The sequence below is a fragment of the Pelophylax lessonae genome (genome assembly GCF_965119305.1).
Source record: "Pelophylax lessonae genome assembly, chromosome: 1".
NCBI classification, from domain to species: domain Eukaryota; kingdom Metazoa; phylum Chordata; class Amphibia; order Anura; family Ranidae; genus Pelophylax; species Pelophylax lessonae.
In genome coordinates this window covers 496,090,058-496,113,145 of record NC_138768.1, presented here as the reverse complement: position 1 = coordinate 496,113,145, position 23,088 = coordinate 496,090,058, and the positions used below count along the sequence as shown (strand labels likewise).

The 23,088-nt window shown below is 42.8% G+C and overlaps 1 protein-coding gene across 3 annotated transcripts in view; it reads left to right on the top strand.

Annotated features, from left to right (window-relative positions):
* Positions 1–23,088, top strand: part of LOC309553636 (FYN-binding protein 1-like) — a 649,087-nt gene that overhangs the window by 371,843 nt on the left and 254,156 nt on the right. For all 3 annotated transcript variants that reach the window (XM_082254927.1, XM_082254926.1, XM_082254925.1), the window contains one exon: positions 14,086–14,186. In XM_082254927.1, coding sequence (XP_082111053.1) covers positions 14,086–14,186 — 101 coding nt within the window. The remainder of the gene's footprint in view (positions 1–14,085; positions 14,187–23,088) is intronic.

Below are 23,088 nucleotides of genomic sequence, written 5' to 3'. Positions count from 1 at the left end.
TAATCTTCTGTTTTCTAAAGTTTGCAACCAAAGGACTGTTTTAACATTATCACCTTTACAATTTTCTGAAACTACGATTTTGCTCTTGCTTGGTAAATGTATGTTTTTCTATGACTTACAATACTGGTTGTCGTGGAGGATGTAGAGAATATTTAGGAAATCCTGCAGTTGCATAAGTTTGAAATCCTCTTACCAGAAATGTTGCAGATCTTCTCTTGTGTTGTTCCTCATTCTTTGAATTGACTCTCTTTTGCATTCTTGAATGTCTTTTCTTTTACATTTTCATCAACATATAACCTAATGTTATTTGGCAGTTTTTCCCTGCTCTCTGTTTCTAGGCAAGTCTTCATAATTAATATATGATTTTGCACTTTCTCTGTTTGGGCAGTGCTGTGATTCTGTTCAGTGTCCTGTATACACAGACAAAAGTTATAGCCCAAAATTGTAAGATTCATTTGGTGATGGGGTCCAATTACCTGTCTTTCATTTTCTCTAATGTCAGGATATCTACTGTATGTATCCCAATGCCTAGGCCTTTAGCCATGTTTGCCAATTGTAAACTCAAGCTCTGAGCTCTTGAACCAAAGCTGTCAACCTCTGCGTAGTGGGATGGTACTGGTAACAAGTATGGTAAAAAATAGCCAGAGAGTCAGGAAGTATTAAAATAACAGTAGATGGCACAGAGAAGCAGAGTTCAGTCAACAAAGGTGCAGATGTACACATAATGTCACAGGTGCTGGTGTGGAAAAAAATACTGTATATGCAGGGGTTAGACAAAACTATGGAAACACATGGTAAAAGAACAAAATCGTTACCCAATATGGTGTTAAACCACCTTTGGCATCCAAGATGGCCTGAATTCTCCTGGGAACTGACAAATATAAGTCTTGGATATTGGATAACGGAATGTGATACCACTCCATGCAAAAATCGTTTCTGTTTTTGCAAAGATGCCAGAGGCGGAAAACGAGCCTGAACCATGTTCTCCCCAAGTAACCATAGTGGCTGTTTGACATTGAGGTCTGGCGACTGCGGTGCCCAGAGAAAATGGAAGACTTTGTCTGCACACTCATCAAACCATGATTTGACAACCCCAGCTGTGTGAACCGGAGCATTATTGTCTTGGTAAATGGCACTGTCTTTGGAAAGCAATGTCTGCACTATGGGGTGCACACAGTCAGCCAGTATTTGTACATAGTCGCTTGCAGTGACTTCCTTTCAAGGTGATGATGGGGCCTGCAGAATACCAAAATATGACTGCCCAAACTATGATGGCGCTGCCACCATGCTTTAAGGTTGGCACAAGACAGTCCTGGTTAAAAGCTGGGGACGGTATTAGCCACATGTAAACACGTCCGGTGGTTGGGAAGAATGTAAAGCTCGATTCATCAGACCATATTACAGTCTTCCATTGATCAATATTCCATGATTTATGGGTGTTTCACCACTCTTTCCTCTTCTGAGCATTAATATTAATCACTAGTGGTTTGGCAACTGCAGCTCGTCCATGAATGTTTTGCTTATGGAGTTCCCTCTGCACAGTGTTTGTGGACACGGGCTCACAGCGGAAGCAAAAAAGGAAAGAGGGAATAACCTGTTTTAAGGCCCCTCCCTCATGGGATGGTGGCAGTAGGAGTTTCAAACCCCCCTATTGTTTGATTTCAATGGGGGTTTTTGTGATACGTCAAAGGTCAGCTGATTGGGAATGTTCTGGAAGTCCTCTAGTATAGGTCATTTAGGATCACCTGACCCCCTAAAACATTCCAGAAATTCCCAGGACCCCTATTTAATCATAAGGCTGAAGAGGGGCTTTGCCAGTCACCAGAGGGAGATTTTGGCTGATTTTGCTTATAGTTTTAAAGTATTGATTGAATAAAAGAGTTAGGCTCCTTTCACGCGGGCGGTGCGCACAACGGTGCCCGTTCTGCTCAGTGGGGGATCGATCCACCGATCCCCACTGAGCAGGCTGATAACAGCTCTGTCTCCGCTCTGTGTGCAGAGACAGAGCTGTCAGAGTCCCGCTCTCCTCTATGGGGAGAATGGATGAGAACAGACCGCCTGTCCGTTCTCATCCGAACCTATCCGATCCGATCCTCCAGACGGATGGAAAATAGAGTTGCCATCCGTCCGGATTTCACAGACAGGATCAGATCAGATAGCAGCGGGTGTCAGTGGAGATGTCTCCACTGACATCCGCCGTTCCATAGGGCTGCATGAAGCATCCGATCCCATCCGTCTGAAAAATTGACTGGCGGATCAGATCGGAAAGCCCGTGTGAAAGGGGCCTTACGGTAAATTGTTAATTGTTTATATTTGTGAAAATCAATAAACAAGGCTTAGGCGTTAATAATTGAGTTTGGTGTGTCGAGTGTTCTTTGTATGTTTGGAGTTTATGCTGCCTACCGTCCCATGTTACATCACTTTTGCCTTCAACGCAAAACATGTCATCACTTTCACACCCGCAAATCATGTAATGTTTCCCTATTTTAGCCCAACCCCTGTATTCTATTATACAAGATTTATATAGCACCAACAGTTTGTGCCGTGCTTTACAACGTGAGGGCAAACAGTACAGTTACAACACAATTCAATACAGGAGGAATCAGGAAGGCCCTACTCGTTAGAGCTTATAATTTAAAACAGCTGCTGTATATGATATAAGAGGAAGGATGGCACAAAACCACATCAGGATCACAGACTGAAGGGGATGGTAGTATTATAGTTGCATTTCCGCTTCTACTGTATAGAATTTTAGTTAACTGTTACTATGGATAGATAAGAGGATAGATACTTTAGGGGACTAATTGAAAAGGATGAAGAAGTTACAAATATTTTTCATTCCTGCATTTTGATAAACAGAGAATTAGGTAGCAGATGTAAAATTTGTATTAGAGCCTCTAATATTTTAATAAAATAATTTGTGTTATGTCAACAGAACTGGTTTTGAACAGTCTAATTGTTTTAAATAGATTATTATCTGCCATCAAATGTTCCATTAGCACTGGGAGACACTACTAAGATCTTAAAAATAAAATCAGCAAGGAGGAACTTTGGGAGTCTTCCTGTTGGAGATGGAGATCAGGAATCACTAGCACTTTATTGAATGTTTCTGCTTTGCAACATACATGTCTGTTATTTCTTCAAGTGGTGCAATGTGTCAGTTTATTTGGGTGTCCTCATTTGGGTTTTTCCCAAATATTTGTTTTTACATGCACTTGCCCATATCATTTGACTTCTTACACAGGATCTGATTTACTAATATTAACTAGAGCGGGGATAAATCCATTAAGGTACACTTGCACGCAAACAAGCAAGTAAGTACAAACACTGCAATCCAGATCCCTGAACCTATCTAGTTGTATCTGTGCAATGATGTTCATTTCATAAACTGCAGTCAGTATTTGTCATGTTAACCACTTGCCGACTGCCACACGACTATTTACGTCGGCAGTCAGCCCCTCACAGGCAGAGCGACGTAGTACTACGTCGCTAGCCTGTGAGGGTCTAGGGAGCTCCCGCGCGGTCAGGGACCCCCCCCCCCCCCGCGTGTGTGACCGGCGGACCCGATGTCCGCCGGTCACTCGGCGATCGTCGGTGCAGAGGGAGAAAGGCAGGCGGCTGATGTAAACAAGCCGCCTGTCATTGTCCCCTGTGTAGAAACAGTGATCATACGGTTCTACTATGCAGGACCGTTGATCACTGTTCCTACACCTCAAGCCACAGCCAATCACAGTTAGAATCACGCCCCTAGGGACACACATAACCCCTCCCTCTCAAAAAAGTTAACCCCTTCACTGCCAGTGTAATTTTACAGTAACAGTGCATATGTATAGCACTGATTACTGTAGAAATGTCACTGGTAACCCCAAAAGTGTCAAAAATGTCAGTCAAGGGTCCGATCTGTCCGCTGCAAAAAAAATCGCAGATCGCCGCCATTACGCGTTAAAAAAAAAAAAAAACAACAAAAATGACAAAAATCTTTCCCTTTGTTAGTAAAAGGAATAACTTTTGCGCAAACCAATCAAAATACACTTTTTGTGATTTTTTTTACCAAAAATATGTAGCATAAAACAAATTGGCCGAAAAAGTTAAAAAATTTTGATTTTTACATTTTTTTGGGGGGGAATTTCATATAAAAAAATTTGAAAAATATTGCTATTTTTGCAAAATTGACGCTCTTTTTTTGTTTATAGCGCATAATCAAAAAATCGCACAGGTGATCAAATACCACCAAAAGAAAGCTCTGTTTGTGGGGAAAAAAAGGACGTCAATTTCATTTGGGTACAGAGTCGCACGACCGTGCAATTGTCCGTTAAAGTCACGCAGTGCCGAATCGCAAAATAGGCCCTGGTCAGGAAGGGGGTAAAATCTTCCGGGGCTTAAGTGGTTAAACATCTAAATAATGCCGCTTTCAGACCTACCTATAAGGTTTCTATAAGGTGCACAACAGAACCCATGTGCCATCATTTTCTTTAAAAAGCTACAGTATTGTGAATATTTTCTAACAATAAAAACATACACGCACCCATCTAAGAAAAAAGGGTAGTGTGTAAATGAGAGTTCTTCACTGGAATCTCAATTCTATGTACTAGTGTATGGAATATCTTATGCCTTGAGCAAAACATTCCCCCGTGCATCATTACTTACAATCCTTTTTTTTTTTTTTTTTTTAAAGAGGTCCTTAAAAATATCTAAGTGCACTACATGTTGTATGCCTACATGACATGTGTTTAAAATGCTCACAGTGGTTTAATCCAGAAATTGTGCAGAAAATCGTATTTTTATTTTGGTCATACTACAGCTTCGCTGCCATTTGTTTGAATGTTGGAGTTTACATTGCAAAGTAAAAAGTTTGTTAGTGAACCCCACATATATACTCCACATATAAACATTGTGTCCTAGTACATTTTTGATGCACAGCAAATACTGTCATAACACCTATTGTCCATGCACAATCAATACAAAGCCATATACACATCAGTAAATCTTGATAATAGTTTTTGTCGGCAGTTGCTATTTAAGCAAAGTACACGCAAAGAAAGTTTGTGCAGAAGTAACACTATAGATTGTTGCATGCTTGAGGGGTTTGTTTTCCTGTTTTTTCTGAATTTAAAAAAATCTGAATTTACTAAAAGGAAAGGCATAAGATAAGGGTCATTTGGGGGGTTTTTGTGCTATCTTGACAATATCTCAATTCTTGAAGTGCTAAAAATAAAAGATAAATTGCTCACACATGTCATGGGTATATGTGGGATGACACCCCAAAATAAATTTTGCTGCTTCTCCTGAGTACAGGGATACCACATGTGTGAGACTTTTAAGGAGCCTAGCTGTGTACGGGACCCAGAAAACCAATCACCGCCTTCAGAATTTCAAAGGGCGTTATTGCTCATTGCACTACCTATCATGGTTTCGGAGGCCCTGAAATGTCAAGATAGCACAAAATCCCCCAAATTACCCCATTTTGCAAAGTAGGCACTCCAAGCTATTTGCTGAGAGGCATGGTGAGTCCATGGAATATTTTATATTTTGCCACAAGTTTTGGGAAAATTACACTACGTGCAGCGGCAACAAACTACGTACATTTTTAAAAGCCTTTAAAAGTCTTTACAGGTTATCACTTTAGACTTACAGAGGAGGTCTATTGCAAGAATTACTGCCCTCGACCTGATGTTCGTGGCGATACCTCACATGCATGCTTCAATTGTGGTTTACATATGACACTAGACCAACGCTTGCGTGCGCCTCTGCACGCAAGTACGGGGGGACAGGGGGGCTTAAATTTTTTTTAAATTTATTTTGCTTTTATGTTATTTTGACACCTTTCCTTTCATTTTTTTTAATCATTTTTATTGTTATCACAGTGAATTTAAATATCCCCTATGATAGCAATCTGTAGTGAAAGGCAATGTTCCCTTTAAGCTGCGGGCATTCGCGGCCGCGCAGTCTAATTGAGGGTCCGGCGCAGCACAAATTCAGACCGCGCAGCCGCGTGAAGACGATGAAGGTAGTGAGCAGTACGCCCCGAGAGCCCGCCCATTGTGTGACAATAGCGAATGAAAATTCGCTATTGTCACACGGATCCTCCTCCTGGCCAATCAGGGAGCGGGTCCTCCGCATTGATTGTGGGCAATGCTGTGGGCACTCTGCAATTGATTGGGGGCAATGCTGTGGGCACTCTGCAATTGATTGGGGGCAATGCTGTTGGCACTCTGCATTGATTGGGGGCAATGCTGTGGGCACTCTGCAATTGATTGGGGCAATGCTGTGGGCACTCTGCATTGATTGGGGGCAATGCTGTGGGCACTCTGCATTGATTGGGGGCAATGCTGTAGGCACTCTGCAATTGATTGAGGGCAATGCTGTGGGCACTCTGCATTGATTGGGGGGCAATGCTGTGGGCACTCTGCAATTGATTGGGGGCACGCTGGTCACTCTGCATTGATGTCCCCCCCCATTGCTCAGTCTAAAGGTTTGCGCTCAGAATTTTTTTTATTTGCTCAGCACAGTAAAAAATTAGAGGGAACATTGGTGACAGGTACTCTTTTTTTTAAAAAAATTGGGGTCTTTTAGACTCTAGATCTCTCCTCGGACCTTAAAGCATCTAAACACACCAAGATTGGTGTGATAAGATGCTTTCCCAATTTCCCAATGGCGCTGTTTATTTCTGGCGAAACCGAAGTCATGAAATGCTCGTAGCTTCCGGTATCTTAGGCCATAGAGATGATTGGAGCCATTCTCGTCTACAATCAGCTCTATGGTCAGATAATGGAACCACCAGCTGCACTCTTGGGTTAACCGGTGGGACAGGAGAGCCTGAGAAAAACTGCGGAAGGCGACTGGAAGGGGGGAGTCCCCTCCCACTGCTTGTAAAAGCAGTCTAGCGGCTAATTATCCACTAGGATTGCTTTTACATGTAAGCCGACCGCTGGCTGTAAAAAACGATACCGAGATGATATCTAAATCTGCAGGCATCATCCGGGTTTAACCACTCAAGGTCCAGCAACATACCAGTACATTGCTGGTCCTTGTTTGGCATACAGTGGGGATCGAAAGTTTGGGCACCCCAGGTAAAAATTTGTATTAATGTGCATAAAGAAGCCAAGGAAAGATGGAAAAATCTCCAAAAGGAATCAAATTACAGATTAGACATTCTTATAATATGTCAACAAAAGTTAGATTTTATTTCCATCATTGACACTTTCAAAATTACAGAAAACAAAAAAATAGCGTCTGCAAAAGTTTGGGCACCCTGCAGAGTTAATATCTTGTACTGCCCCACTTTTTTTTTTCTTCAACTGTAACATTCCAGCTTAGGGTCTCTCAAAATGACGATAGCCATCAAACATCTTTTGAAACCCTGTGTAAGTGTGTCCTAGACTGTGCCATGCTGTATCCTATGCTAATACTCCACTAGTGTGTGGTAGCATTGGAAAAATTTCCCGATGCAGAGACCAGGTTGGTCAGGACAGAAGGGATAATAAGTGCCGGAAAATGCCTCGCATGCAGCCGGCTCACTGCATCTGGTAGGGGAAGTTGGGCAGGAGCACCTCCTGGATACAGGTAGGCACTGATGATCTCTTTCTGGAATTGGAGGAAGGATCCAGTTCGTCCTGACGCTTTGTATAGCACAAAAGCGTTCAGCAAAGCCAATTGGAATAAATAAACAGACACTTTTTTGTACCAGCGTCTGGCCTTACGGGCAACTAAGTTCGGCGACAAAAGCTGGTCGTTCAGGTCCACCCCTCCCATATTAAGGTTATATTCGTCGACACAGAGAGGCTTCTCCAAAACACCAGTTGCCGTATGAATTTGGACCATCATGTCTGCGTGAAGAGAGGACGGAACGAAAACATTCCGTGTATCCCTCCACTTCACTGCAAGCAATTTGTCAGTTTTCAAGCAGGCTCTCTCTCTAAGTTGGGAATCTACAAGCCATTGGGGGAAGCCCCGGCGATTAGGTCGCACGGTGCCACATGCGCCAATTTGAAGTTCGAGCAGGTGACTAAAAAGTGGCACGCTTGAATAAAAATTATCCACGTACAAATGGTACCCCTTTCCAAATAAGGGTGACACCAAGTCCCAAACTATCTTGCCACTGCTCCCTTTGTATTCTGGGCAGTTGGGGAGCTCCACAGTGCTATCTTTACCCTCGTAAACACAAAAACGAACTGTATAGCCTGTAACTGGGGATATACTGCTTAATAGCAAGGCGGCCAGAAAACTTAATCAGGGACTCATTAACGCAGACAACCTGTTGGGGGGTAAAAAAGGCTGCAAACAGCTGATTGAAGTGGTTTACGAGGGGCTGAATTTTGTGGAGCCGGTCATATCCATGGTCTCCCCGAGGACGACAGATTTCATTGTCACTGAAGTGCAAGAACCGCAGAATTTGCTCGTACCTCGCCCTGGCCATGGAAGCAGAGAACACGCGCATATGGTGAATTGGGTTCATGGACCAATACTGTATAACCACTCTTTTTAATTATGCCCATGTTGAGGGATAGGCCCAAAAAAGTTTTAAACTCAGAAATCGTTATAGGTTTCCAGCCGAATGGTCTGGCAAGGGGTGAATTTGGATTGGCGGTGATTAATTGACCAGCATAATAAATTGCTTTGGTCCACAAAAGATCTGAAAAGATTTTCCGTGAAAAACAGCTCGTAAAAATCAAGGGGAGTAAAATTCCGGGTTGGGCAGTGAATGGGGGGAAGTACGGATGCTGTAAAATCTGGGGGGTGCCAATTAGAATATGCCAGCGCATCAGGGAGGGCACTATGGGCTCTACGGGTCTGTCTTTGAATTCTCGGTGGCTGCGGGCCACTACTTGTGCTAGCCACCGCACCAGCTTCAACTGCACTTATGGGACTCGCCACGTCTCCAAGTGTTACTGCAGTGCTGGTTTGTCTACAACCAATTTGTACTAGGCCGCTGGTGCTTGCTAGTTCACCAGAATTTTGAGCGGCACTAGTACCAACACTCTGCTCCATACGAGCACGCCGCGATCTCTGCACCTCAGCAACTGCAGAACAGGGTCGGGTACGCCTGACCTTAGCAGGGGCCCCTCCGTCGTCGGAGCTATCTGTCAGGGAGCCACTGCTCTCTACAGGTTTGTATACTGACCTTGATTCTACCAGTGAGGCTTCCCCATCGCTCTCATCTGACATGGTCAATATCCTGTAGGCCTCTTCACTAGTGTACCTCCGTTTGGACTTTTTAGCCACTAAATTTACAGGTACCTAGTGCGACTCAGGTAAAAAAGCACCTGGTTGTCGAGGACTATTTCAACCGCTACAAAAAAAAACTGCTAGTGCTAGCAGAGATCAGGCCTGACTCTGCTAACGCTGCGGTTTTGTGTGATGTGTTTTTGGAAGTGACAGTAATCTATTGATTACTGCACTTGCCTGGGTGGGGTGGGGTGGGGTGGGCTGGGCGGAGGGGCTAAACGCAGGTGCTGGCAGGTGTCGTGACCGATCCTGCTAACGCGTTTTGGGAACCCTAAACTATTGGGGACGCTAATATAGTTCTGATCAGATCAAAGATATTGATTCGTTCAGATACTATACTAGTAATGGAGGTGTTTGGTGTGTGTGTATGTGTGTGTTACTGGCAATCAAAGGGTTAACTAATATTTCTAACTATGCGGCGGGGATCTGCGCTGTCCTAGACTCACGCTAACTAGCGGTAACGCTAACTAATGTCACCTGTGACAATAATAACAGTGATCAGAAAAAAACTGTAGACAATTAGAGTGACACTGTGACAGGGCAATGAAGGGGTTAACTGGGGGTGATCAGTGTTTTTATGCAGAAGTATATTTAGGAAAAGTACAGTACATAGGAGGAAATATATTGCAGTTTCAAATTAGTTTGAGGTCTTTCCAACAATCAATATGGTGTAAATCCTGGCTCTAATCCAAGAACAACTGCTAAACCTTTTCTGCAATGATTTCTAAAATTTCTTAAGAGTAGAAAATCCCAAAGTTTAAAGTTTCTGAAAAGCCACAGACAGAGATCATTTCCTCTAGTGCTTCCTGAAACAGTAACTCCTAGATATCTTACTTCCCATTGCATTCTTTTTTTGAACAAAGGTTTGCTAAGCCTTGAAAAAAGGTTACATAGATACATAATAACTATAAAGTAATATTAAACCCTCAGTGGTTTTTAGCTATTAGCCACACATAGCCACACATTTAGCACAATTTCCTAGTAAACCATTTGTGAAAATTCTTACCCAGACACATGCAGGTTAACAAGTGCTGCTGGCTCCTGCTCTCTCAGTGCTGCTTCCCTAAATTTCCAGTCTTTACCTTCCCTGCCAGTTTCATTATTACAGTAACAGTGCATATTTTTAGCACTGATTACTGTAGTAATTCTACTGGTCCCTCCAAAAGTGTCAAAAATGTCAGTTAGGGGTCTGATCTGTCTGCCGCAATGTCGCAGTCCCACTAAAAATCGCAGATCGATGCCATTACTAGTAAAAAATAAATAAACAAATAAAAATGACATAAATCTTTCCCCTAGTTTTTAGATGCAATAACTTTTGCGCAAACCAATCAAAATACGCGTATTGCGATTTTTTTTTTTACCAAAAATATAAAGCAAAATACAAATTGGCCTAAGGGCTCTTTTACACGGGCGTTCCGTATGTCCGTTTTTCATCCCATCCGTTTGCGGATGAAAAACTGACATAATGTATCTCTATGTAAATACGGATGTCAGTGGATGATCATCCGCTGACATTCGTTTTTCGTCAGTTCAGTTCAGTTTTTTTGAATGGAGGAGAACCCTATTTTTTCTTCCTTTCAAAAAACGGAACGGACGCAAAAACGGATGTCAGTGGTGTCATCCGCTGACATCCGTATTTACATAGACATGCATTATGTCAGTTTTTCATCCGCAAACGGATGGGATGAAAAACGGACATACGGACCGGATGACACAAGTGTCATCCGTGTCCGTTACAAAAAAAAAAAAAGGACCTGATCGGGCAAAAAAAAGGAAAGCCCGCGTGAAAGAGCCCTAAAAGGATGAAACATTTTGATATTTAAATTTTTTTTTGGTGTTTTTTTTTGGAATTTTATATAGCAGAATGTGAAATATATTGTTTTTGTTTTTCAGAATTGTCGCTCTTTTTTTGTTTATAATGCAAAAAAAAAAAAAAAGGTGATCAAATACCTCCAAAGGTGATCAAATACCTCCAAAAGAAAGCTCTATTTGTGGGAAAAAAGGACATCAATTTTATTTGGGTACAGTGTTGCACGACTGCGCAATTTTCCGTTAAAGTAACGCAGTGCCGAATTGAAAAAAATGACCTGGTCATTAAGGGGGCAAATCCTTCCGGTCCAGAACTGGTTAAATAAGGGCCAGTTCACACCATGTATGGTGATGCATGGTAAAATGTTTGTCACCGCATGGACACACAGGAAACAATTGTTTCCTATGTTTCCCATTCACACTGCAATGCAGCCTAACACTGCTTGGCTAGGTTAGCAGCAAAGACATGGTGCATTTTATCATTTTATTGTAAAATACTGCAATGTCAGGCAGCGCAGCGTGTCGTCCAACTTTGCAGTGAGTGAAGTGTAAGTTTTGTACACTTCATATAAAGCATGGAAAAACAAAAAGGGAGCAGTGCGATGCTCTGAATCGCACATCACACTGCCTAGTGCAGCCAGCAACACACAGTGGCCCGAGTGGTGATTACTCTGGCTGCTCTGTGGTTTCCATCATTGTATAGTGGGAATTGGCCCTAAAAACTAAATTTTGAGCTTGACTTTGGTTGTCATAAATACAGAGGGAAAGCCATTCACCATATCAAGGCAGACAAAATTATGCACTCCTTCTGTTTTTTTTTTTGTTTTGTATTTTACGATATTGGAAAGACCTATGCAACAAAAACTTTGCTGTTGACCTAAAATTCTGACAATAGATTTAGGCTTTTGGTCGTCATTAGTTGGAAAAAGTGGTAGGATATTTTTGTGTTGTTCAAAGTAATTTGCGCTAGTGAAATTGTACTTGGCTTTAAAGCCTAATTTCCCCTTTTGCACCACGTAACATGCTCTCCCCCACAGCCTCTGTGACTTTTAAAATGACATCTGTGAATGAATGAAGTACAAGCCCCGTCTGCCACCACGGCAAATTAACTTGTAGTTCCCAATGGCACATAAGTGACCGCAATTCTAGTCCACTGATACTTCCTCAAGCTCTCCAACTGAAAGACCATACCTCGTTATGGACAGGGAGCTGAAGGAAGAGTCTGCAGCAGCCTGACATTGCACCCATGATCCACTGATCTCAGGTTCAATGCTTTGCAGGCTCCTATTTTAAAAAAAATGCTAATTTCTTTAACTGTAAATATACTGTAGGTGAATATATTTATTTATTTTTTTAAATCAAAGGTGGCCTTAGCCTTTAAACAGAAGGCGCTGTTAACCTTCCTAGCGGTATTCCCGAGTGTGGCTCGGGGTTAAATTTCAGTGCCAAAAGCGGTAACCCAGCGCCACACTCGGGGTACCGCTAGGAAGATCCCTGGATCCTGGTAGAGGGGTTACTTACCTTGTCCCCCGGATCCAGCGATGTATGGCGGTGTGTGGCGGCGGATCTTCCTCCCGATCCTCTGTGTATCCTGGCTTCCGTCTCCTGCGACGTGACGCTCCCAGGGGGGTGGAACCGGCGGCAAATTCAAATGTAAAACACACCAAACACACTGATACAATGCAAAATAAAATAAATTCACATTAGTTTGCCCCCCAGTGCCCTTTCCTGCAGTTTTACTGTACTTTTTATGTATATATATATATATATATATATATATATATATATACACACACACACATATATATAATATATATACCTGTATAAATATATATACATACATACGTGTATATATATATATATATATACATACACACATATATATATATATATATATATATATATATATATATATATATATATGTATACATACATACATACTTTAACTTATTTATAGTTTTTTATTATATTATAATTTATTATTTTGTGTTTCAAACTTTATCATACCCGAGATGTTATAAAGAAGAACGCACAGTAAAAAAAATTGTATGTAAATAGTTGGTTTGGGCTACTCATTCTTAAGAATTACATGCAAAATAATGGTACCACTTTCAGTACCTAAAATCTGAAAGAATCATACCGCCAGGGAGGTTAAAGCTCACCTTTACTGATTTTTACCTCAGAGGCCTTGTGGACATGTTTAAAGGGATGTTCCCTTCTAAGAAAAGATTAAAGATTTGGATCTTATGTTACTAAAGCCTGGCATCATACTGAAGTGATGTGCCTCATAATTGTATACCCCCGATGTTATTAAGGGGGCTTATCTTCAATGGTATTATTGCAAAGTGGTACCTCTGGATGACCTGGCATGCCACATCTTTCAGTAGGGAAGTGTTAAGCCACCACGTTGATGGAGTGCTAAGCGTCAATAAGCTGTGTTAATACTGGGGCATTGTCTGAGCTAGAGATAGGTAGTTTTACATGAAAATTGTTCTTGCCACTTAATGTTAGTAAAATTGTCCTTTATCGATTATTCTTCAGCCAGCTCTGACTTTCTATTAAAACTGACAATAAAAATCAAGTATAAATTAATGATATGGAGGTGTTTTAAACACTGTTTAGAAATATCGTTTTCTGCTCACATAATTGCCTCACAACACTGGGACTGGTCATGAGGCTATATCAAGAAGATCCTCCCACTTAAGAATTAGTAAATGGCTGCTAGACATATGAATGAACAAAAATGCCATATGTGAGCTTGAATGCAAATGGCAGCAGGTATGAATGTGCAATGAAAATTGCCAAAATACTTGCAATGTGTGTAAATGATCAGAGGATCGTTGTTTTTTTTAATCAAGAAAATGTATATTTACACTGTTGCAATACAACGAGTTAGGGACTCAATTGTCATTTTCTGTACACTAGCTTTTTGTCAGTTTATTATGGGTTTGTTATAAGTGGGTTAATAGATATGAGTTAGTTTACTGTTTTAATATTTGTATCGCAGTATTAATTGCATCTCCTAACCATTTTTTTTTTTTTGTTTTGTAGAGAAAAACAAGAACTATATGAAGAAGTTACAGATTTTAGCTCATTCAAGAAATCAAAATCAACCTCCTTACAACACGTGATACCAGAAACTAGCGGACAAGGTGTGTATGACGACCTCATCATAAATACAAAAAAATAAATACCAATTTTTTTCTTGTAAACTAGTTCAGTGCTGTCAGCTAAAGGGAATATTTATAAAGAGTGGAATGATCATATGCTGATCATTGTGTGCTTATTTGCTACACTTTGGGCTGCCTTGTTGCTTGCCATGTTTATAAAGCACATTCATCTAATGCATGCATACGGGATCATGTTGCATTTACTAAAATTTCTGAATTCTTCGATTGGAAATTCAGATGTCTGTAAATATATCATAAAATTCAAGGTAAATGTTATAGGTCAGTGATGGCCAACCTTGGCACCCCAGATGTTTTGGAACTACATTTCCCATGATGCTCCTGCACTCTGCAGTGTAGCTGAGCATCATGGGAAATGAAGTTCCAAAACATCTGGAGTACCAAGGTTTGCCATCACTGTTATAGGTGCTTGGCGCCATCCTCTATTGCAAAATTGTCACTTGGAGGAGGCGAGCGTTTGATTTTATCAATGATTTGCTAATTGCTTACCTTACAATCAATTTTATTTTATTTTGATTGACAACACAATGCACTGTTACAGTAGTGTACAAAGCATAAGGCAAACGCTATGCATGGTGCTGTGCTGTGGCTAAAAAAAAAGTAAACATCCAATCTTTAGTGCTTTAGGGTGTGTTGCTTGCCTAAAAAAATGGGTTGCCTTAATGTAGCGCAACTAAACACAAAGTGTGAGTGGGCCTTTACAATAAGTAACATTAAACTTCACTTTCCATGTTGCTGCCCAGTACCCATTCAAATATTGCAATTAGGCCAGGTTGTAAGTCAAAGACTAAGCAAAAATGGCAACCGCCCCAATTTAAAGCTTTTGGAGTAAGGTGCACATGAGTTTTAGTTGCCAGCATTTGCAAATTTATGTGGAAGCCACATTGCCTCTCCAAAGGCCACTCTGTATAGTGTGGTCCTAACTCTAATTTTTATGAGTCTCCATGTTGGAGCAAATATAGCAATGGATAAATTAGGGGTATGCCTGGAGGCAGCCCGATCCTCCTTAAATATGCAGGGATGCAGCAAAAGCTCATCAAAGCATAATGAAGGCATCCAATGTGTCGCTGCACCAATTTCAGCAGGCCAGAAACATCTTATAGGGACTGTGTTTCCCTTTGTCATTTTGTGTCCTTTGCAAACACAGAAATATACACCGTATTACCAAACATATTGAGATGCCTGCCTTTACATGCACATGAACTTTAACAGCATCCCAGTCTGTAGAGTTCAATTTTGAGTTAACCCACCCTTTGCCCTCTGCAGCTATAACAGCTTCAACACACTCCTAAACCTTGTGGACAGCCTTTCCAGAAAAGTTTAAGCTGTTATAGTTACAAAGGGTGGGACAACTCGATATTGAACCCTACGGACTAAGACTGGGATGCTATTAAAGTTCATGCACATGATACCGATACTTTTGGTAATATAGTGTACTTTTAAACCTAAACTTAAAATAATTTATAAACATGATAAAAAGTATCAGTTCAAACACTAAACTTGGGTTTACAACCTTAGACAATTTAGAGTATTATTCATTATTCATACCTCTATTAAAGTGATTTTTAAAGCCTACCTTAGTTTATTAACCTCTTCACGCTGGCCATACACATATATATGGCCTCTCGGCGGGTAGGTCTTAATGCTAAGAGGCCACATATATGAGTACCAAAATGCGCGCTCCCGGCACAGTTACCAGCTGGTAAAGGAATTCTCCCAATTGCTACTTGTGATAGGGAGCTTTCCGATCATGTGACCGCTGTGACAGCCAATCATACAAAATGCCCGCCTCCACCTCCTGGCGTCTACAACCTCTTAAAGGACCAGGAGGGGCCAGTGCTGTCTCCTTTCTCGGGTAGATGGCACCCAGTATCATACAACCTTTTCCTGTAAGCCTAAGGAGTCATAGATGCACCCTCTCTTGTCTTATGTACTGCAGATGCGTGCTCATTCTGACCCCACTAACAATCAGAACATTGAACGGACGTTACAAAAATGAGACTTTTTTTAACAAAATTTTTCTAGTGTATGGCCAGTATGACTCTTCGGACACAGACATGTGGCTGACCTTGCCACCCTTCTGAAAAGCGATCCAGAGTGGAGGCAATATGTGACCTCCTCACCACCTGCAAAAGGTCAAACCACCATACCACAGCCATATGCAATGCACACAGTTGGCAGGCGGTTGCACCTCGCCCCCAATTCCTTAAATTGGTTACATTCAGTGGCGGTGCTGACTGTCAAACGAAACAGGTGGTTTTATTGTTGCTGTGGCCATGGCATGTGTACAGCTCTGAGTGTCTGCATGTCTTTGTTTAGGTGTACAAAACCAGGTGCCCACCTAAACCTGTTTAGGTGGGTTGTAAAACCACCTGCTTTTACTGCTCCCTGACCACCCATGTGATTGAAAGCTAAGTCTGCTTATGCCCCGTACACACGTGCAGATTATCTGAAGACTTTTGTCTGCAGACTTACCAAAACCATATAATATGAGGTCAAACCTAAACACTTTCAATTTGTATGCAATCCGGCAGGCCCTTGCACTACATAGAAAAGGTAAATCTGAAGACAAAAGTCTTCAGATAATCTGCACGTGTGTACGGGGCATTAGATTCCTGTATGTTCAGGCACAAACAGTCCTGGACACACATTTCTTGATAGCATGAGAATGTTGCTATCAAGCACACTTTCTCTGACAAAACTGTGGTTCCCAAGGTCTCTATTTGCATCTACCTGGGACAGTCAGTATTCTTATCACAATTAATTAAGCTTCCTGCACAATTATAATGGCGCAGGAAATGGTTAGGAGTTAATTAGGCAGACTTTCAGGTCTATCTGCTCCAGTTTCTGTTTCTAGTCTAACTAAAATAGAAACTAGCACAAGGTCTTCAGTTAATTAACACAGAGAATGAAGCAGTTATCCATATAGAACTGTTGCAGATTCTTGCTAGGTGTGACCTGTCGTATGAGATGTTACATAGTTGAATAAAGACAATAGTCCATCAAGTTCAACCTGTGTAGGTGTATGTGTGTCAGTGTAGATAATCAGTTCCCATAACAAAGTATGTTGTGTTCTTTAAGATGCATGTCCAAGAGTCTTTTAAAAATATCAATACTCCCCGCTGACACCACCAGTTGTGCAAGAGAGTTTCACATCCTTATCACCCTGACAGTGAAAAAACCCCATGTGCAGCTTAAGATTAAACCGCTTCTCTTCCAATCTCATTGTGTGGCCCTGTATCGTCCTCTTACACTCCCTAAAACTGAATATTTCTTTGTCCTACGCTGGCATCACCATTGAGGTATTTCTAAATTGCTATCATGTCCCCTCTTCTCCAGCGCGAATAAATTTAGTGCTTGTAGTCCTTTTTGGTAATTGAGGTCCTCCAGTCCTCTTATTAATTTAGTTGCCCTTCTCTGGACTCGCTCCAGCACATCTTTTTTGGGGACTGGTGACCAGAACTGAACCGAATACTCCAGATCTGGCCTAACCAGGGCTTTATAAAGTGGCAGGATTATAGTTTTATCTCTGGAGTATATCCCCCTTTTTTATGCATGCTAAAATCCTGCTGGCTTTGGTAGCTGCAGTTTAAAATTGCATGCTATTGCACATTCTGTCTTCTACAAGGACCCCCAGATCTTTCTCCATCCCTGATTCCCCTAGAGATTCTCCCCCTAATGAGTAGTTTGCATTTGTTTTTAACCCCCAAGTGCATTACCTTACATTTCTTCACATTAAGCCTCATTTGCCATGTAGTTGTCCACCCCATTATTTTATTCAGGTCTTTCTGTAAAATTTCTATATCCTGATGTGAAGTTATTGCCCTGCTTATTTTTGTGTCATCCGCAAAAACTGAGATTGAGTAATTTATTTATTTATTTTTTTCCCGTCCTCTATATCGTTTATGAATAAAATTAAACAGAATCCGTCCCAAGACAGAGCCTTTGGGTACCCCAGTTACCGCTCCAGACCAGTCTGAGTATACATTAATTACCACCCTTTGGACATGCCCCTGTAACCAGTTTTCTATCCAAAAACAAACCCTATGGTCCATGCCTGCTTCTAGACTAAAGGAGATGTACAGCCAAAGCAAACAAATTGCACTTCTGTGACCTGTTTTCAGCAGAGAGCGGACTGAAGTCTGCTCTCTGCTGATGTCACAGAAATCAGTCCAGCCACCGCATCATCTCGACAATGGAAATCAGGATCCGCCAGGAGCCTGGACTGACACCAGGCTCAGCCTCTCAGGAAGCCTCTGGGAGCTTGAGCGGGCTGCTTCCTGCCCCTCTACAGCTCAGCGCTCCAGTGAGCGAGGAGGGGGGCAGAGCAGAGATCTGCTGACTGATAGTCAGCAGCTCTATGCTCGGGGAGCTGTCAGAACCGGGTGATCGGCGATGTTCGATCGCTCGATTCTCAGTGCAGAGGTGCCGAGGGACAGATGCAGCATTGGACCGATGCTGCATTCACCTAGGTAAGTATAATTCTTGAATAAAAAGCATTCCCATACATCTCTTTTAAGCGTTTATTGGGAACTGTATAGAATACTTTTTAAAATCCATATACCCCACATCCACAGGACTCCGCCTATCCTATCTTGTAGAATGTTAACAATTTGTTCTGGCAGGAACGACCCTTCATAAACCCATGCTGATTACTACTGATGATACTGTTTTCTTCAGCAAATTCTTGTATATAGTTCCTTATCACCCCCTCCAATAATTTACCTACTATTCATGTTAGGCTGAATGGCCTGTAGTTTCCAGGAGAATGTCTCTGCCATTTTTTTGAATGTTGGTACCACATTGACTTTTCTCTAAACAGCTGGTACAATTCCTGTCAGTATGCTGTCCACAAAGATAAGGAATAATGGTCTAGCTATAACCTGACTGAGTTCTTTTAGGCCTCAGTTAGCCACAAGGGTACGTTCTGTGACGTGTTACTAACAATACTGTCATGGTCGGTATACCCCACCTTTTCCTGTGAAAAAACTGAGGAGAAGAAAGCATTTAGTACAGTTGTCTTCTCTGTGTCATCTGTAACCATCCTCCCATCATCTTCTTTTAAGTGGGCAATGTACTCTTATCTTGCATTTTTACTGTTAATATATTTTAAAAAATTCTTGTTTATTTTTTACACTCCTCTGCTATGTGTCTCTGGTAGTCTTTTTTAGCTGCCCTGATTTCGGTCTTACACTTCTTATTGCATTCCTTGTAGTGTTGATATGCGGACAATGGCATGACCCCTCCACTTTATATTTTTTAAAGGCCATTTTTTTTCTCTTTAATTCGACTTTTTATATTACGATTTTGCCACCCAGGCTTAACTTTCACATTTCTATATACCTTTTTCATTGAAATGCACTATGTGATACCTTTTTTTAATATGTTCCTAAATCATTCCCATTTTTTCTGTTGTTCAATGTTCAATGTTTCTAGGATTTGGTCCCAATTGATGTCTTGTAGTATTGAGCACAGTTCAGAAAAGTTTGCTTGTTTGAAATTAAATGTTCTTCTGCTACCCTTGTGCCTTCTTTTCTAATGATTTACGCAAAATGTGATCATTCTGTGATTGCTAGATCCCAAGTTGTCCCGTATTTCCACATCTGAGATCAGAATTGGATTGCTCAAAATTAATATATCTAGCAATGCATTCTTACTAGTCGGGGAATCCACCAATTGAGACATGAAGTTGTCCTGTAAGACATTTAAGAAATTACAGGCATTTAATGAGTGAGCTGTCCCCTCTGCCCAGTCAATATCGGGATAGTTAAAGTCACCCATTATGATGACATTTCCCTGCCTTGCTGCTATTTCTAACTGTGATAGGAGATTCAGCTCCTCATTCTCCTTCAGGTTGGCGGGGCCTGTAACATACCCCCACTATTAATGTTCCACTTCTTATCTTTAAAGTTTTACCCACATAGATTCCACCTCCACCTTGTCCCATTCACAATGTCACCCCTCTCTACTACCCTCATATAATTTTTAATATGTAGACACACACCTCTCCCTCTTCTACCTTCCCTGGCCTTCTGATTCAAAATATACCCCTGGACAGTTGCCAGCCAGTCGTGTGAGCTGCCAAACCAATTTTCTGTTATTCCCACAAAGTCTAAGTCCTCCTTGCTTAATAACAGCTCTAGTTCCTCCATTTTGTCAGCTAGGCTCCTGGCATTTATGTACATGCCTCTCAGTATTGTATGGGTGCATATTATTTTCTCTCTCTCTCTTCGTTTTTGGTTTGTCTAGCAATTCACCCCACGATTAGATGTTACGGCTATATTATCACTATTGACTCCACTATAGAGTTGAGCGGACACCTGGATGTCCGTGTTCGGCGGGTTCGGCCGAACTTGAAAAAAAAGTCTGAGTCCGTGTCCCGGACTTTTCCGAACTTTACCCGGACACCGAACCCCATTGAAGTCAATGGGGACCCGAACTTTCAGGCACTAAAATGGCTCTAAAACACCAATGGAAAGGGCTAGAGTGCTGCAAATGGCAGCAACACGTAGTTAAGAGCATGGCAAGTGCTCTGCAAACAAATGTGGATAGGGAAATAACTTAAAACAACAAAAAAAAACCCAGAAAAATAAAACAATGTTCTTCATCTGTGAAGGACGAGGCCCATATGGAGTAGGAGGGAGGTTGAGGTGGTGGTGGATGTGGCGGTGTCATAGGCGTGCGCACAGGGTGTGCCGGGTGTGCCTGGGCACACCCTAATCACCTAGGGCACATTAGCATTATCGCTCTGTTTGCCAGTGAGGAGATGGGAAAGATCTCCCTCGGACTTGCTCTGCCATAAGAGAAGTGCCACACACTTCTATTTCACTTTGCCAGCAGGGAGAGTAATGTACCGGGACCATATACATGTAGGCAAACACATGCATGTGTATTTAAACTTTGGGGTGCACACCCTAATGCAATAGGCTGCGCACACCTATGGGCGGTGTAGGTGGAAGCGGCGGTGGAGGAGGACGAGGTAGCCAACACTGCTTTTTTTCAGTCATTTTAAATGAGGGTACACCCCAAAAGAGTGAGAAAGATCAAAAATAGAACAATGGCTGGGTAAGGTCGGTATCCATCTCTATTCTGCACAAGGTACGGAAAAGTCCTGTGGGATCCATGCCTGGTTCATTTTAATGAACGTGAGCTTGTCCACATTGTCTCTGGACAGGCGGCTGCGCTTGTCTGTGATAACGCCCCCAGCCGTGCTAAATACACGTTCAGATAATACACTGGCTGCAGGGCACCCCAGCACCTCCAAGGCGTAAAGGGCAAGCTCAGGCCATGTGCCCAATTTGGAGACCCAGAAGTTGAAGGGGGCAGACCCGTCATTCACTACATGTAGGCGTGTGCACACATACTGCTCCACCATGTTGGTGAAATGCTGCCTCCTGCTAAGACGTTCCATATGAGCTGCTGGTGCTGCTGTTTGTTGTGGCGTGCTGATAAAGCTTTTCCACATTTCGGCCATGCTAACCCTGCCTTCTGAGGTGCTGGCGGTGCCCTGGTTGCGTTGGCGACCGCTTCCTCCTCCTCCTCCTCTGCCTTGGCCTTGTGCTTCCACTGTGGCCCCGCTGTCAGGTGGGAATGCCAGCAGCATCGCGTCTACCAGCGTGCGCTTGTACTCGCGCATCTTGTGATCGCGCTCCAGTGAGTGAATTAAGGACGGTACGTTGTCCTTGTAACGGGGATCCAGCAGCGTGACCACCCAGTAATCAGCACAAGTTAGAATGTGGGCAACTCGGCGGTCGTTGTGGAGACACTGCAGCATGTAATCGCTCATGTGTGCCAGGCTGCCCAGAGGCAACGAAAGGCTGTCCTCTGTGGGAGGTGTATGGTCTGTGTCCTCTGTATCCCCCCAGCCACGCACCAGTGATGGCCATGAGCTGGCCTGGGTGCCACCCTGCTGTGAACATGGTTCCATCTCCTCCTCCATCTCCTCCTCCTCATCCTCCTCATCCTCCAGAACTGTGCCCCTGCTGGACAATTGTGTCCCTGGCGTTTGTGGGTGCAGAAACCCACCCTCGGAGCCACTTGCTAATGACTGCCCTGAAAGCCTTGGAAATGTTACCTCTTCATCCTCCTCCTCCTCATCCTGTGCCACATCCTCTTCCATCATTGCCCGAATCGTTTTTTGAAGGAGGCATAGAAGTGGGATAGTTAAGCTGACAACGGCGTCATCGGCACTGGCCATGTTGGTGGAGTACTCAAAACAGTGCAACAAGGCACACAGGTCTCGCATGGAGGCCCAGTTATTGGTGGTGAAGTGGTGCTGTTCCGCAGAACGACTCACGCGTGCGTGCTGCAGCTAAAACTCCACTATGGCCTGCTGCTGCTCGCACAGTCTTTCCAGCATGTGCAAGGTGGAGTTCCACCTTGTGGGCACGTCACATATGAGGCGGGGAGCGGGAAGGCCGAAGTTACGCTGCAGCGCTGACAGGCGAGCAGCAGCAGGGTGAGAACGCCGAAAGTGCGCACAGACGGCCCGCACTTTCTGCAGCAGCTCTGACATATCGGGGTCATTTTTAAGGAACCTCTGCACCACCAAATTCAGCACATGCGCCAGGCAAGGGATGTGCGTCAAACTGGCTAGGCCCAGAGCTGCTATGAGATTTCGCCCGTTATCGCACACCACCAGGCCGGGCTTGAGGCTCGCTGGCAGCAACCACTCATTTGTCTGCTGTTCCATGCTCCTCCACAACTCCTGCGCGGTGTGTGGTTTTTCCCCCAAACAGGCAAGTTTTAAAACTGCCTGCTGTTGTTTACCCCTGGCTGTGCTGAAGTTGGTGGTGAAGGTGTTACGCTGACCGGATGAGGAGGCGGTAGAAGATGAGGAAGCGGAGTAGGAGGAGTTAGGAACAGG